We start from the raw sequence: 14,543 nt of genomic DNA, 5'->3' as shown, positions 1-14,543 counted from the left end.
CAACCTGAGGTCAGGCATAAGACTGTTAAGAGGATTATCTGTATGGTGACCTTGGCATTAAAAAATAATTGTCAATGCACTCCAAATCTACATTTATACAATTTATACAATGCATAATTCCTAAAAAAATTCGGCAATTTGCATCATTTTTGTTTTGCTAGTCAAGGGATCTTTGAGACCCTGTAGTCTTGCCCTCAACCAAGGGAAATAGATCTGGCTTCTCAGATTTCAGCAAGCACTTCCCAAAGAGTTGTTCAAAGCCATAAGGACTAATAACTTGCACTTATTTTTCTATTTTAAAAAAATGTTTATTTGAGCAATAATATTCGTAAGCTGCCCACTAACATAGTTGCCCGGGCAGTTTCCAGTTACAATAAAACAAATCAAATATAGAGCAGAGAATAATACCAGCTTAACAACAAAAAAATAAACCTCAGCAACACCCAAAATGTGAAAGCTGGATGCTTCTAGAGACTGATGTCATTTTTATGTACTTCTCAGGAATTGTGGCATACACTCAACCCCTGACTCTTAAACTGAATTTAAATCCAGGTGTTAAGAATAGCTTCTATTCTATATCAATGGACAGCAAAAGAGAGCTCAAATATTTGAAAGGGCATATTCTCAATCAGCCCCACCGTCATCAACCCCCCCACCCCCAAAGTGGATCTACTTTAGCAGAGAATATTCTGAAAGTGGATCTGTTCCAGAGCAGATCTGTGGGATTCCACACCAACACACCAATGACGCATTAAGTGGGGGACTACCGCAACTGTCCATCGCTTCCATGCAGGCAGGATCTGACCATGGGGACTGGCCACCTCAACCAAATCTGGAAGTGGTTCTTTGATGAAACCCTGTTATGACTTGAACGGCTTCCCTCGCTTTCAGATGGTGGCACAGACTTTGTGCCACTGGCCGGCCCAGGAGACCCAGACTCCGCATGAACCTTCCAGATGGCAAAAGACCAGCAATTGCAAAATAGAATTATCAGAGCAGGATTTGCCCTGAAAATATCTAATTTCAGATCTGCAAGAACGGACTCTTGTAATAGTTTCCCATGCTGTTTGATGTAGCCAGCCAAACCAAGTGCTCTCCGCGAACTTTCGCTTTTACCCCTACAATTAATTCCCCCGTGGGAACATTGCAAGCGTTAAAAAGTTTTTGTTCTGAAGTGTGGTACTGCAATGAAGTAAAACGAGAAAAGCGAAAGGTAACGGGACGTACGTATTAAGAATGCAGAGCTCAAGGATGAGGTCTGTGGGGTGAGGAACTGAAGATCACACTAACTAGCCACCAGGAAATTAGTGCTTTTTCCACTAGACTGGACTGCTAGAGGCCTGGTGTGTGTGTGTGCTGATCCTCCATATGCAAAATTCCCCGTAGATAGAAACATAACATGCCCAAGTTCCTTTTATTGATGTGCTAATTCTCTATGTGCAGGAAGATCCTGCCCCCAAATTATGGAACCTTCAACTATGTGAACACCCCACAGCAGTGTAAAATTGTACAGGCCAGAAAAAGCTCTATCACATGACCCAAAGGGAAGATAAAGCCTGTCGTGGTATATCCTGCATTGTTTCCTATGGCACAGCAGGAAATAATCCGCTGTGAGGTTTCTTCCTACCCTACCAAAGCACGAATCTTTCTAGAGTTGCTCTCCGGTGTGACTTTTCTGGTGCCTGATCAGATTCGACCGGTCGCCGAAACTCTTCCCGCAGTCTGAGCATTTGAACGGCTTCTCTCCCGTGTGAGTCCTCTCGTGCGCGAGCAAGTTGGCGCTCTGGTTGAACCCTTTCCCACAGCTGGAGCACTTGTAGGGCTTCTCCCCCGTGTGGGTCCTCTCGTGTTTGATCAGGCTCGACTTGTAAGGGAAGCTTTTCCCGCAGCTGGGGCATCCGTATGGCTTCTCCCCCGTGTGAGTTCTCTTGTGGACGGCGAGAGTCGTTTTGTTGGTGAAGGTTTTCCCGCAGTAAGCGCACTTATACGGCCTCTCCCCCGTGTGCGTCCTCTCGTGAACGACGAGGTTCCGTCTCTCGTGGAAGCTTTTCCCGCACTCGGAACATTTATAGGGTTTCTCTTCCGCCTGGGCCCCTACGTATCTAGTCAGGACTGAGTCGCCGCCGGAACTTTCCCCGCCGTCGGAGGATGGATTCGTTTTCTCCCCTTTGTGGGTCCTCTCGTGCCTGAGGAGATTCGACCTCTGAACGAAGCTTTTCCCGCAATCCGGGCAGGCGTGCGGCTTCTCCCCCGTGTGAGTTCTCTCGTGCTTAACCAGGCTTGATTTGCTGGTGAAGCCTTTCCCGCAACCCGAGCACCCGTACGGCTTTTCTCCGGTGTGAGTCCTCTCGTGCACGACGAGGCTCGACTTGTTCGTGAAGCTTTTCCCACAGGCGCGGCACCAGTAAGGTTTCTGTCCCGTGTGGGTCTTCCTGTGCTTCACAAGGTTGCGCCCGTCGTTGAAGCACCTTCCGCAATCGGAGCACTTGTGGGGCTTTTCCCCCGTGTGGGTCCTCTGGTGCACAATGAAGTTGGATCTCTGGCCAAAGCTCTTCTCGCACTCCAAACACTGGTAAGGCTTCTTCCTGGTGTGGGCTCTCTCGTGGATGAGGAGCTTGTACTTCAAGTTGAAGGCCCGGCCACAGTAAGCGCACTTGTACAGGCTCTCTCCGTTGTGAGGTCCCTCATGCGCGAAGCGCTTCAATTTCTGGATGACACTTTTCCCACAGGCGGAAAACCAATATGGCTTCCCTCCCGCTTGGGTTTTCTTGTGCCTGAGGAGGGCCGACCTATAGCTGAACCTTTTCCCGCAGTCGGAGCACGCGAATGGCTTCTCTCCTCGATGGGCCCTCTCGTGTCTGACCAGGCTCGATTTGTCAACAAAGCTTTTCCCACAGGCAGAGCACGGGTACGGTTTCTCTCCCGTGTGGCTTCTTTCGTGGATGACGAGGCTCAAGCTGTGGTTGAACCTCTTCCCGCACTTTGAGCACTGAAAGGACTCCTCTTCCTTGTGCATTATCTCGTGGGCGTGAAGGTGTGACCTCTGAACGAAGCCTTTCCCGCACTCGGCACATTTGTAGGGCTTCTCGCCCGTGTGGGTCCTCTCGTGGATGAGGAAGTTGGACCTCTGAATGAAGCCCTTTCCGCAGTGCGAGCACTTGTACGGCCTCTCCCCGGCTTCCATCTTCTCGTGCCTCAGAAGCGCCGACTTGTGGCGGAAATTCTTCCCACACTCTGAGCATTTGTACGGCTTCTCTCCCGTGTGGGTCCTCTCGTGCCGGGTCAGGATCGACCTCTGACTGAAGCTCCTCCCACACTCGGCACACCGGTGCGGTTTCTCCCCTGTGTGGGTCTTCTTGTGTCGTACGAGGCTCGACCTCTGCGTGAAGCTCTTCTCGCAGTCTGGGCACGGGTACACCTTCTCCCCCACGTGGCTCCTTTCGTGGACGACGAGGTTGAGGCTGTGGTTGAATCTCTTCCCGCACTTCGTGCACTGGTAGGGCTGCTCGGGCTTATGCGTCATCTCGTGTACCAGCAGGTGCCACCTCTGGACGAAGCTTTTCCCGCAGTCCGAGCACAGGTACGGTTTCTCGCCGGTGTGGATTCTCTCGTGGATGAGGAAGTTGGACCTCTGGATGAAGCCCTTTCCGCAGTGAGAGCATTCGTACGGCCTCTCCCCGGCCTCCATCTTCTCGTGCCTCAGAAGCGCTGACTTGTGGCGGAAATTCTTCCCGCACTCTGAACATTTGTACGGCTTCTCTCCCGTGTGGGTCCTCTCGTGCCTGGTCAGGATCGACCTCTGACTGAAGCTCCTCCCGCACTCTGCGCATTCGTAGGGCTTCTCTCCCGTGTGCGTCTTCTCGTGTCGCACGAGGCTAGACCTCTGCGTGAAGCTTTTCCCGCAGTCTGAGCATTTGTTCTCTTTCTCCTCCGTGCACCTTTTCCCATGGCCCTCTTCTGTCGGGATAAAGGGAAAGCAAACGAGTGAACAAGCAAGTTTGACCGAGAAGGGAAAATGTACAATGTGTTATCTTAACAATGGGTATGAATCTACTTATGTTGTCATGCAAGTGGAACGCCTACTTGCTCAACAAATAAGATAGTTCAGTTGGCAGGGCATAAAACTCTTCATCTCAGGGTCACAAGTTCGAGTCCCACCTTGGGCAAAAGATTCCTGCATTCTGGGCCTTTTGTCAATTTTTTAGAGACAACTATATGCACTTGAAAGGGACACAGGTGGCACTGTGGGTTAAACCACAGAGCCTAGAACTTGCTGATCAGAAGGTCGGCAGTTCGAATCCCCGCAATGGGGTGAGCTCCCGTTGCTTGGTCCCTGCTCCTGCCAACCTAGCTGTTCGAAAGCACGTCAAAGTGCAAGTAGATAAATTGGTACCGCTCTGGCAGGAAGGTAAACGACATTTCCGTGTGCTGCTCTGGTTCGCCAGAAGCGGCTTAGTCATGCTGGCCACATGACCCGGAAGCTGTACCCCGGCTCCCTCGGCCAATAAAGCGAGATGAGCGCTGCAACCCCAGAGTCGGTCACAACTGGACCTAATGGTCAGGGGGCCCTTTACCTTATATGTACTTGGGCCCTGGATTCTTATTGTAGCCTGGGTAGCTCAGTTGGTTAGAGTGTGATGCTGATAACACCAAGGTTGCAGGTTTGATTCCTGTATAGGGCAGCTGCATATTCCTGCATTGTAGGGGGTTGGACTAGATGATCCTCAAAGTCTCTTCCAACACTATTATTATCATCATCATTATTATTTCTACTACTACTACTACTACTACTACTACTACTACTACAGTGGTACCTTGGAAGTCGAATGGAATCTGTTCCAGAAGTCCGTTTGGAAACCAAGGGGCAGCTTCTGATTGGGGCAGGAAGCTCCTGCAGCCAATCGGAAGCCGTGGATGTAGCATTGGACATTCAGGTTCCAAAGAACATTCACAAACCAGAACACTCACTTCTGGGTTTGTGGCATTTGGGAGCCAAAAAGTTTGACTCGCAAGGCATTTGGGATTCAAGGTACAACTTATTATTATCCCTTTACACAGATGGGTCTCAAGGCAATGTACAATAAAAACAGCTTTTAAAAGTTAAAAGCAACACACACACACACACACACACACACAAAGAGATAAATTTATCCAAAACAAAGCAGACATCCAGGCAGGGGCCCATACATTCAACTGGGAAAACCCATTGGAACAGAAATATCTTCAATTGTTTCCAGAAAGTGCAGATAGTGGTCACTTGTCATTATCTCAACAAGAAAGCTATTCCACAGAGCCTGGAGGAGGATCACACTTTTTTTGGAGACACGTGTGCATAACTCCACACAAATACACTCCCTTCCAGCAAACACAGAAGTTGTGCCTGACAGCAAAGTGTAAATCAAGAGTCTAGCTTCACTTTGAGGATGGGGCAAGCATGATGAGAAAAGAGTAGAATTTTGTGAGTATCTGAGGGGCAGTTAACATGCTGCTTATTGTGAAGCCTCTCTGTGCCTGTAGTAGTCTTTGGTTCCAACAGCCACTACAGCCAGCTGTCGCTGGAGATTATCCTTCCAGCTTGCCCTGCATGTTGGGGGCAGAGAGAGCTGCTGCTGAAAATCAAGACACAAATGCGGTTTCGATTTTGCAAAAGCCTATCTATCAGTAGGTATTGTTGACCTGTCTCTCTGACAGTTATTTTAATAGGATCTTGGAAGAGTGCTTTTATTTAGGGATCCAGACTCAGCTAAATAAACCTCTCACCTGAGTGGGCAGGTGGGGATGTTTCGTTTTCCTCAGAGCCCTGGTGATACACCACCCAAAGCTCGTCATCTTCTTCCTTCTTGATTATCACAGCAGAAAACCCTGGTCAGCGGGGAAGACACTTGTTAGTATGTTAATATCAGTACAGGACTTTCGATTTTCAAAGCGCTCCCCCTGCATCATCTAGTTGCAATCTTTACAAACAGCCTAACAAGCCCCCCCCCCCCATTTAACAGATGGGAAGACTGAGGCTGGGATACAAGTGGCTTGCCTAAGGGCAGTTACTAAGTTGATGGCAGAGGTGAGATTTAAACAGGGATTTCCCTTAACAGCTGCTAGGCTGTGCAAGTTGTCCTAAGTGTGGAAGGATATCCTGACCTCCAACAATGGGTTTCCAGGAAGACCCCTCTCCCACAAATCCCAGGGCATCTCATGAGTTGGATTATCCCATCCCTCACTCAAGATGGGACACAACATTGTGAAAATATTAACCATTGGGAAGCCAAAGAACCACAGAATCATGGCAACCATCCAAGAGCCTGAGAAGAAGAGGAGTTTGGATTTGATATCCCGCTTTATCACTACCTGAAGGAGTCTCAAAGCAGCTAACATTCTCCTTTCCCTTCCTCCCCCACAACAAACACTCTGTGAGGTGAGTGGGGCTGAGAGACTTCAGAGAAGTGTGACTGGCCCAAGGTCACCCAGCAGCTGCATGTGGAGGAGCGGGGAAGCGAACCCGGTTCCCCAGATTACGAGTCCACCACTCTTAACCACTACACCACACTGGCTCTCTGAGAGCCACCTTCGCTTGGGGGGTGTCCTTTGGAGAAGGTGGGGCCTGTGAGTGGGGGTGGGGCCAAAAGCAAAAGTGGGTGGAGCAACAGGTGTGACTCTTACCTTTCTGTTTTCGGCTACATTCCAGCCAAACAATATTCTGAGGCCTCCACAGCTACCCACACACATCTCTCCGTCCAGACTAACAAGAAGCATTATCCCACACATTCCAGACAGGCAAATGCACTTCTGCGTGGCCAGAATGTGGCCTACTGTACAATGATAACAGTTGCACCCACTTTCCCCTCTGTCCCTGCCCATCGCTGGCAGGTGGCCCCTCAAAGGCTCTCAAAGAGGCAGTGTGGCCCTTGGAGGTGGGAATAGTCCCTGCCCCTGAATTATAAAGGCAGGTTTAAGGCTGCTCCTCACCCGAGGATACCGTTTCTCTTTCCTGGAGAGAGGAGTTCAGCGGATTTGCTCCTTGTTCCGATTTCTCCGGAAGCCAGAGCTCCTCTTCCTGTTCCACCTTTATGATCACATCAGGAAACTCTGGAAAAAAAAGAAAGACATGGTCCAGAGATTAATTGCCAACAAAGGTCCGTATAGTAAAAGCTATGGTTTTCCCAGTAGTGATGTATGGAAGTGAGAGCTGGACCATAAAGAAGGCTGATCGCTGAAGAATTGATACTTTTGAATTATGGTGCTGGAGGAGACTCTTGAGAGTCCCATGGACTGCAAGAAGATCAAACCTCTCAATTCTTAAGGAAATCAGCCCTGAGTGCTCACTGGAAGGACAGATCCTGAAGCTGAGGCTCCAATACTTTGGCCACCTCATGAGAAGAGAAGACTCCCTGGAAAAGACCCTGATGTTGGGAAGGATGGAGGGCACCAGGAGAAGGGGACGGCAGAGGACGAGATGGTTGGACAGTGTTCTCGAAGCTACCAGCATGAGTTTGACCAAACTGCGGGAGGCAGTGGAAGACAGGAGTGCCTGGCTTGCTCTGCTCCATGGGTCATGAAGAGTCGGACATGACTAAACAACTAAACAACAGCAACCAGAGATTAAACATTTTTGGGATATGATCCATGAAGAGATTTAAAAAGTGATAAAGGTTTCATAGAACAAAAGGGCAGAAGCAGACTTATTCGGAATTTTGGGTAAGGATATCCCCAAAGATAAAATTAACATATTTCTATACGCATCAACAGCAGTGAGAATATTGGTAGCCAGCTAATGGAAAGGAAATACTATTCCAACAAAAAGAGAATGGTTAAGCAAACTATTTGAGTATCTGGAGTTAATTGATGGAGGCACAAATCCAAAATTATGGTACAGAGACAATGGGATTGTCTAAATGAATATTTACACAAGCAGGGCTCAAATACGAAAGTTTGGTTGTGCTTAGACTAACCTTGTGAAGAATATAAAGAATTAAAAGAACTGATGGACTATGAAAGAACTTAAGGAAAGGAAGTGAACGAAGAACAGATGTAAAGGTGAACTAGAAATTAAGAGATGTGTGGTGAATGCAGTGGAAGTCTTTTATAATATTTTAATTAGGATTTTTATAATGTAATGTTTAAAGTATAAATTTTGTATTATTGGTGGATAGTAGTTTTTCCCCCTTTCTTTTTTCTTTTCTTTTATCTTTCTTTTTTCTTTTCCTTTATCTGTTGTCTTTTTTCTCCTTTAGTCTGCATTTGGTAAATATGTAGACCATTGTGTTTATATGGTTAGGTATGGATTTTGTTTTGATTTTCCTTTTCTATTTACCTTGTAATATTTAATAAAACTAATAAAAAATATTATAAAAAAGGAAACTCTGAAAAATAAATATTAAAAGGGAATGAGGCCGAGAAGGTGGAGGGAGTCGATTTTGGGGTTTCGCTCTAGGACTATTGGTTTCTTTTCAATTAGCTTGTTTAAGCTCTCTCACCCTCTCCACCGTCCAATGGCATCTCCCTCTCCTTTCTGGCGGAAAGATCCGGAACCCATGGGTCTTCTCCAGGGCCAAGTCGAGAGAGCATGTCAGGTTCAGGAAGAGAAAAGGCTGAGGGGAAAGGAAAGAGGCAGACACAGTCAGAAGCAACATTTTTTATAGCCATGTTAGCTCATATTCAGACTGTTGGTATTTGGAGGCAGCACATTCCCAGAATTCTGCTTTTGCACATTTATAGCCGGTATAAGTGTTCCGTCACCCTAGTGCAACAAACGCACTTATTAAAAAACCAGACTTTTTGCAGGTTGGAAAGTAGATGGGGGAAAACATTAAAAATGAGCAGTGGTGAACAAACAATCAACAGGAAAATGTGTAAAATCAGGATAAGTGCAGGGCAAATGCTCATTGTCTTATATCCTCCCATAAAAAATTAAATGGCAGCTCAATAATGACCTCCGTGTTAAGTTTTGGGCAAGCAAATCAAGATGGAAGGTGAATGGTGGAAGGGGAAGGCGGATTAATGGTTTGTTTTGTTCTTGTTTTTATTATGTATTTTGTGTTTTTTTAATCTTGCATTTTTACGTTGTGAACTTCATCTATGGATGAAGGGCGGTATACAAATTTTGATATACAGTGGACGCTCGGGTTGCGAACGTGATCCGTGCGGGAAGCACATGCTTCCCGCACGAATCATGTTCGCAACACGCAGCGCGGCGTCTGCGCACGCACGGGTTGCGATTCGGCGCTTCTGTGCTTGTGCAAAGAGCAATTTAGTGCTTCTGCGCATGCGCCGAAACCCGGAAGTAATCTGTTCCGGTACTTCTGGGTTCGGTGTGGTGCACAACCCGAAACCGGGCAACCCAATGCGTCTGTAATGCGAGGTATGACTTTATATATATTTAAAGAATAGGAAGTTGGTCCCTTCCAGATATTCTTGAACTTCCATAAAAACATAAGAACAGCCTTGCTGGATCAGATCAACAGTTCGCACAGATACCAACTGATGCCTTTTTCTAATCATTGCACCTTTATTATTTTGTAAGGTAAACGTAAAGGGACCCCTGACCATTAGGTCCAGTCGTGGCCGACTCTGGGGTTGCAGCGCTCATCTCGCTTTATTGGCCGAGGGAGCGGGCGTACAGCTTCTGGGTCATGTGGCCAGCATGACTAAGACGCTTCTGGCGAACCAGAGCAGCGCACGGAAACGCCGTTTACCTTCCCGCCGGAGCGGTACCTATTGATCTACTTGCACTTTGACGTGCTTTCGAACTGCTAGGTGGGCAGGAGCAGGGACCGAGCAACGGGAGCTCACCCCATCATGGGGATTCGAACCGCCGACGTTCTGATCGGCAAGTCCTAAGCTCTGTGGTTTAACCCACTGCGCCACCCGCATCCCTTTATTATTTTGTACCATTGTTTATTTTCAACAATAAGCTAAGGAGAGCCTCCTGTCACCGTGTTCAACCAGATGCCTGGGGGACGACGACTGGAAAACAGCCCTTTCCTCCACCATTCTTGCCGTTTTCAGCAACTGATATTCCTGTTGGCTACCCCTGGAGTGTAGGATTTTGAAGTGACCATACACTGAAGTTATTAAACCCCTCCCCCCCCATAATTTCTTTAAACTTTATGTGCTTGTTTTGGTTTCAGACTCCTGCCCAGATCAGTATATTATTAATATTTTCCACCTCACCCTTCCTCGCCAAGGGAGGCAATATTTCCCTTGCCCCACGCCTTTCGCTTCACTATAACTGCCCCACAGTTTTAAGTCTTTCTCAGTCTTCTTGGCATCAGTTGCCCCAGGCTCCGTACGCTTCTTTTGATCCTCATTCTACCTGGTCCAGGTACACCTGCCACATAGCTACAGAGAAGCCAGGCGTAAATCTCACTTCATGCACATTAATTCTATTATTATTATTATTATTATTATTATTATTATTATTATTATTTGCAACAACCCTGTAAGGTAGGCTGGTATCGTTATCGCCGTATGACTCATTTACCCAATTTATATCCTGCTCAAAACAAGTGTAGCCAAGGTGGCTTTCTGAAAGCTAAAAAAGCGATAGGAAGATGAATTAAAACCAGAAGACACGTTTAAAGACGACTGGAAAACGCTTAATGAATACCGTATATGGAAAATAATTGTGTACAGGTGAAAAGGATAAATTCAACAGTGTAAATAGGTTTTGGTGGATGTAATAACGGAATAATGAATGGTTTAGTTTACGTACATAAAATATGCAAGGATTTATGTTATGCAAAATGAACCATGGAAAGGGAAGAAGGGAAGACATGGATGTTTTAAGATTGTTTAAACCGCCCTGAGACCCCCCAGGTTTAGGGTGGTACGTAAATTCTAACAACAACAGAGACTAAAGCTGTCAGGCAGAAAGTACCATAAGTCAGACGTTTCCCCGAAAGCAGGGGAAAGGGTATATGCAAATACTGAAAAAATGATGAACAAATAAACAAGCGAATAGACAAACAAACAAACAAACAAATAACCCAAGTGTTATTTGGGGACTATGATTTTTGGAGCACCACCACACTTCTGATCTTCTCGGTGCACAATATGCACACCGCTTTTGTTTCCAGATTCACCGCATTTAGACGAGAGGCTCCTGCCTCTCGATTTCTTTGTCCGCAGCAAATCTAAACAGGGGGTGCGGGGCTCAGGGGCCTTTGCGAGGATGTGCTGCAAAACGAAGACCCTTTGATTTTGTGGGGGGGAGAGGTTAGCTTTCCGCCCCCCCCCCGACTCATCTCTCCTACCTCTTCTTCTCTTTTCCCCTTAAAATGCAAGATTTCCCCCTCTTCGCTTTCTCTCACCCGCTCCTTGCAGCCTTTGCATTGCAGCCTCTGCGAATCCTGCAAACCCCAAATTTCTGCAAGGCGGCGTTAAATCTCCCCAAATCCAGAAAGGGGCGGGGGAGGGGGAACACACAGGAAGGAGGCTCGCTTTTTGCTTTTTTTTTTTTTTGCACTTCCCCATCTCTCACATCTTTATCTGATCCTCTCTAGGAACAGGCGCTCTCTCCGCTTAACCCCTTGAGTCCACGGGGAGGGAACGGAGAGCAGCTGTCCGCAGAAGCGTCCAAGCAAGTCCAGCCGATTGCATCTCCGCGGGGCGCTGGGTTCGAATCCCGCGCGCGCCGCAAACTTTTGAGATTTAGTGCTCACAGCCTGAATGGTCTTTTGCTGCAACACAGGACAGATGTTGTGTCCCTCCAGATGTTACAGGACTCCAGCTGCCACCAGCCCCAGCCAGCAATTTATTCGAACCGCCGACCTTCTGATCGGCAAGTCCTAGGCTCAGTGGTTCAACCCACAGCGCCACCTGTGTACAATAGCCAGGAATAAAAATGGAGGCAGCACCATCAGTTCCAGGAGGGCAGCTCAAAGGAATCGGAGACCCTCATGTCATCCAAGATGGGGCCGTGAAGGAGTTTCTTTCTCAACCAGCTCTCCCCCCAGTTAAGGAGGAGCCAGAGGAGAAAGTGTCGCAGCACTGGGAAGCCCAGTGGCAATTTCTTCTCCTCAGGCCTGTGGCATCTCATTCAGGAAGAGAAGTCGCTTGGCTGCCCACATGCGTAGCAGTAGCTCCTGAAGCGCCGCTGCCACACATCCAAAGCAGCGTCGCCCTGGTCCAGAAAATTTCCACAGAAGATGAGGGCAGCTGGGCCAGTTGGGCTTCTTCCAAAGGATTCTGGGAAGCAGCGTCGCCCTGGTCCAGAAACACTTCCTTTATTTCCACAGAAGATGAGGGCAGCTGGGCCAGTTGGGCTTCTCCCAAAGGATTCTGGGAAGCAGCGTCCCCCTGGTCCAGAAACACTTCCTTTATTTCCACAGAAGATGAGGGCAGCTGGGCCAGTTGGGCTTCTCCCAAAGGATTCTGGGAAGCAGCATCGCCCTGGTCCAGAAACACTTCCTTTATTTCCACAGAAGATGAGGGCAGCTGGGCCAGTTGGGCTTCTCCCAAAGGATTCTGGGAAGCAGCGTCGCCCTGGTCCAGAAACACTTCCTTTATTTCCACAGAAGATGAGGGCAGCTGGGCCAGTTGGGCTTCTCCCAAAGGATTCTGGGAAGCAGCGTCGCCCTGGTCCAGAAACACTTCCTTTATTTCCACAGAAGATGAGGGCAGCTGGGCCAGTTGGGCTTCTCCCAAAGGATTCTGGGAAGTGGTTTATTAAGGGTGCTGAGAGTTGTGAGGAGATATCTATTCCCCTCACCGAGCTACGATTCCCAGTGTGACTTGACAAGCAAACGCTTTCCCCAGGGAACTCTGGGAATTGTAGCTCTCAGTTTTAACCACTGTTCATATTTTATTGAACCATTCTTAGGGTTGCCATATGTTCAGGAAAAGCTCAACAATTGGTTTTTGCCCCGATTTTCACTTCTTGAAATATGGCAACCCTAACCCTTCTATCTTGGAAGCACTGTTTTTATTATTATTTTAAAGTCTTCCACTAGGCAGCAACTACCGTATTTTTTGCTCTATAAGACTCACTTTTTCCCTCCTAAAAAGTAAGGGGAAATGTGTGGGCGTCTTATGGAGCGAATGCAGGCTGCACAGCTGTCCCAGAAGCCAGAACAGCAAGAGGGATTAGTGCTTTCACTGCACAGCGATCCCTGTTGCTGTTCTAGCTTCTGAGATTCAGAATATATTTTTTTTCTTGTTTTCCTCCTCCAAAAACTAGGTGTGTCTTGTGGTCTGGTGCGTCTTATAGAGCAAAAAATATGGTACTTAAAAGTCTACTACTTGGTACCGGCCAATTCTGTTTTGTTTGCATGTCTCTTATATAGGCACTGGTACCTTTTGAAGAGATGGTGGAGAATTCCTTCAAGACAGAATGGCCTACACCAGATGCCGCTGTAGAGTTTGATTCTTCCATGGAAACCACACAGGAGGATGTTGGGGAAGCCAGGTTGCTAGGTAGGACCTCTTTGGCCCTGAACTGTTGGACGGCACTCATCTGCTAGAGTAGGCATAGACAGGGCCGGCCCTCCCATGAGGCAATATGAGGCAACCACCGCAGGCGACAGCATCTAGGGTGGCAGCAGATCTGCCTTCCAAGAAATACATCATCTGCTGCTGCTGTCATTGTGGCAGCAATGGCTGCAGCACACTCCTTAGAGGCCAGTCTTGCTGCTTCAACATCTCCTCCCAGCACGGCGCCTCTACAGCGACCTCTTGGAGAATAGGAGGCACTGCTGGTCTCCTCCCTGATGGATTCTTGCTGATGTAGATCGTCACTCCCTGCCCCCAGCTTGTTCCTGAGGTAGATCCTCACTCTTCCTTACAGAGACCCCCTGCACAGGTTTCTCCCTATTAACGTTTAGCGATCTTCCTCTGTCCGTTTCACTTCAGACAGGTGTCACGGACACAACACTGTCCTCCCCGGTATCTTGAGAAGCCTCTCTCAGCAACCATTCTCCTTCTCACACAGAGAGAGAACAGAAAAGCCGTTAAAAATGACAGTTACTGGAATAACAGTCACAACAGAATGGAATGCCTCTCTCATGTGATTCACAGTCAGCCAATCACATGAGAGCTACTGCCAGAGGAGGGGAAAAACCCATGTTAAAAGTACACAGTACAGTGGTACCTTGGGTTACAGATGCTTCAGGTTACAGACGCTTCAGGTTACAGACTCCGCTAACTCAGAAATATTACCTCGGGTTAAGAACTTTGCTTCAGGATGAGAACAGAAATTGTTCTCTGGCGGTGGGGTGGCAGCAGGAGGCCCCATTAACAACAACAACAACAACAACAACAATAATAATAATAATAATAATAATTTATTATTTATACCCCGCCCATCTGGCTGGGTCTCCCCAGCCATCCTTGGCGGCTTCCAACAAAGTATTAAAATACAGTGGTCTCTTAAACATTAAAAGCTTCCCTAAACAGGTACCTCAGTGGTTTCCTAAAGTGGTACCTCAGTTTAAGAACAGTTTCATGTTAAGAACGGACCTCCAGAACGAATTAAGTTCTTAACCAGAGGTACCACTGTAATTTAACATAAGTAAACATTCCCATTTCAGGGAATGGAATTAAATAATTAT

General features: G+C 47.5%; 2 protein-coding genes across 3 annotated transcripts in view; both read right to left on the bottom strand.

The window, feature by feature from the left end:
* The window catches only part of LOC309336753 (uncharacterized protein), a 238,396-nt gene that overhangs the window by 128,419 nt on the left and 95,434 nt on the right, over positions 1-14,543 (bottom strand). The window lies entirely within an intron of this gene.
* Positions 484-13,930, bottom strand: LOC309336544 (uncharacterized protein). 2 transcript variants are annotated; one of them, XM_081852480.1, is made up of 5 exons: positions 13,291-13,930; positions 8,472-8,585; positions 6,964-7,083; positions 5,761-5,862; positions 484-3,957 (listed from the first exon to the last, which is right to left on the bottom strand). In XM_081852480.1, the coding sequence occupies exons 1-5, from the start codon at positions 13,448-13,450 to the stop codon at positions 1,649-1,651; spliced, it is 2,805 nt and encodes a 934-aa protein (XP_081708606.1). In that variant the 5' UTR covers positions 13,451-13,930; the 3' UTR covers positions 484-1,648. The 2 variants fall into 2 exon arrangements, with proteins under 2 accessions (XP_081708606.1, XP_081708605.1); XM_081852479.1 differs by lacking the exon at positions 13,291-13,930 and adding an exon at positions 11,307-11,630.

This window comes from Podarcis erhardii (genome assembly GCF_964252035.2).
Source record: "Podarcis erhardii genome assembly, chromosome: 2".
Taxonomy (NCBI): domain Eukaryota; kingdom Metazoa; phylum Chordata; class Lepidosauria; order Squamata; family Lacertidae; genus Podarcis; species Podarcis erhardii.
The sequence above is the reverse complement of the archived record's forward strand: the minus strand, read 5'-3'. Positions and strand labels throughout refer to the sequence as shown.

Bases quoted from the DNA above. Each gene is read 5' to 3' on its own strand.
- LOC309336544 (XM_081852479.1), bottom strand. From the start codon at position 11,469: ATGGGGAAGTGCAAAAAAAAAAAAAAGCAAAAAGCGAGCCTCCTTCCT. The intron at 8,586-11,306 runs GTGAGAGAAAGC...CTTTCCCCTCAG, and splicing joins GCAAAGGCTGCAAGGAGCGG to CCTTTTCTCTTCCTGAACCT. The intron at 3,958-5,760 runs GTGAGAGGTTTA...TTATCCCGACAG, and splicing joins ATCCCCACCTGCCCACTCAG to AAGAGGGCCATGGGAAAAGG.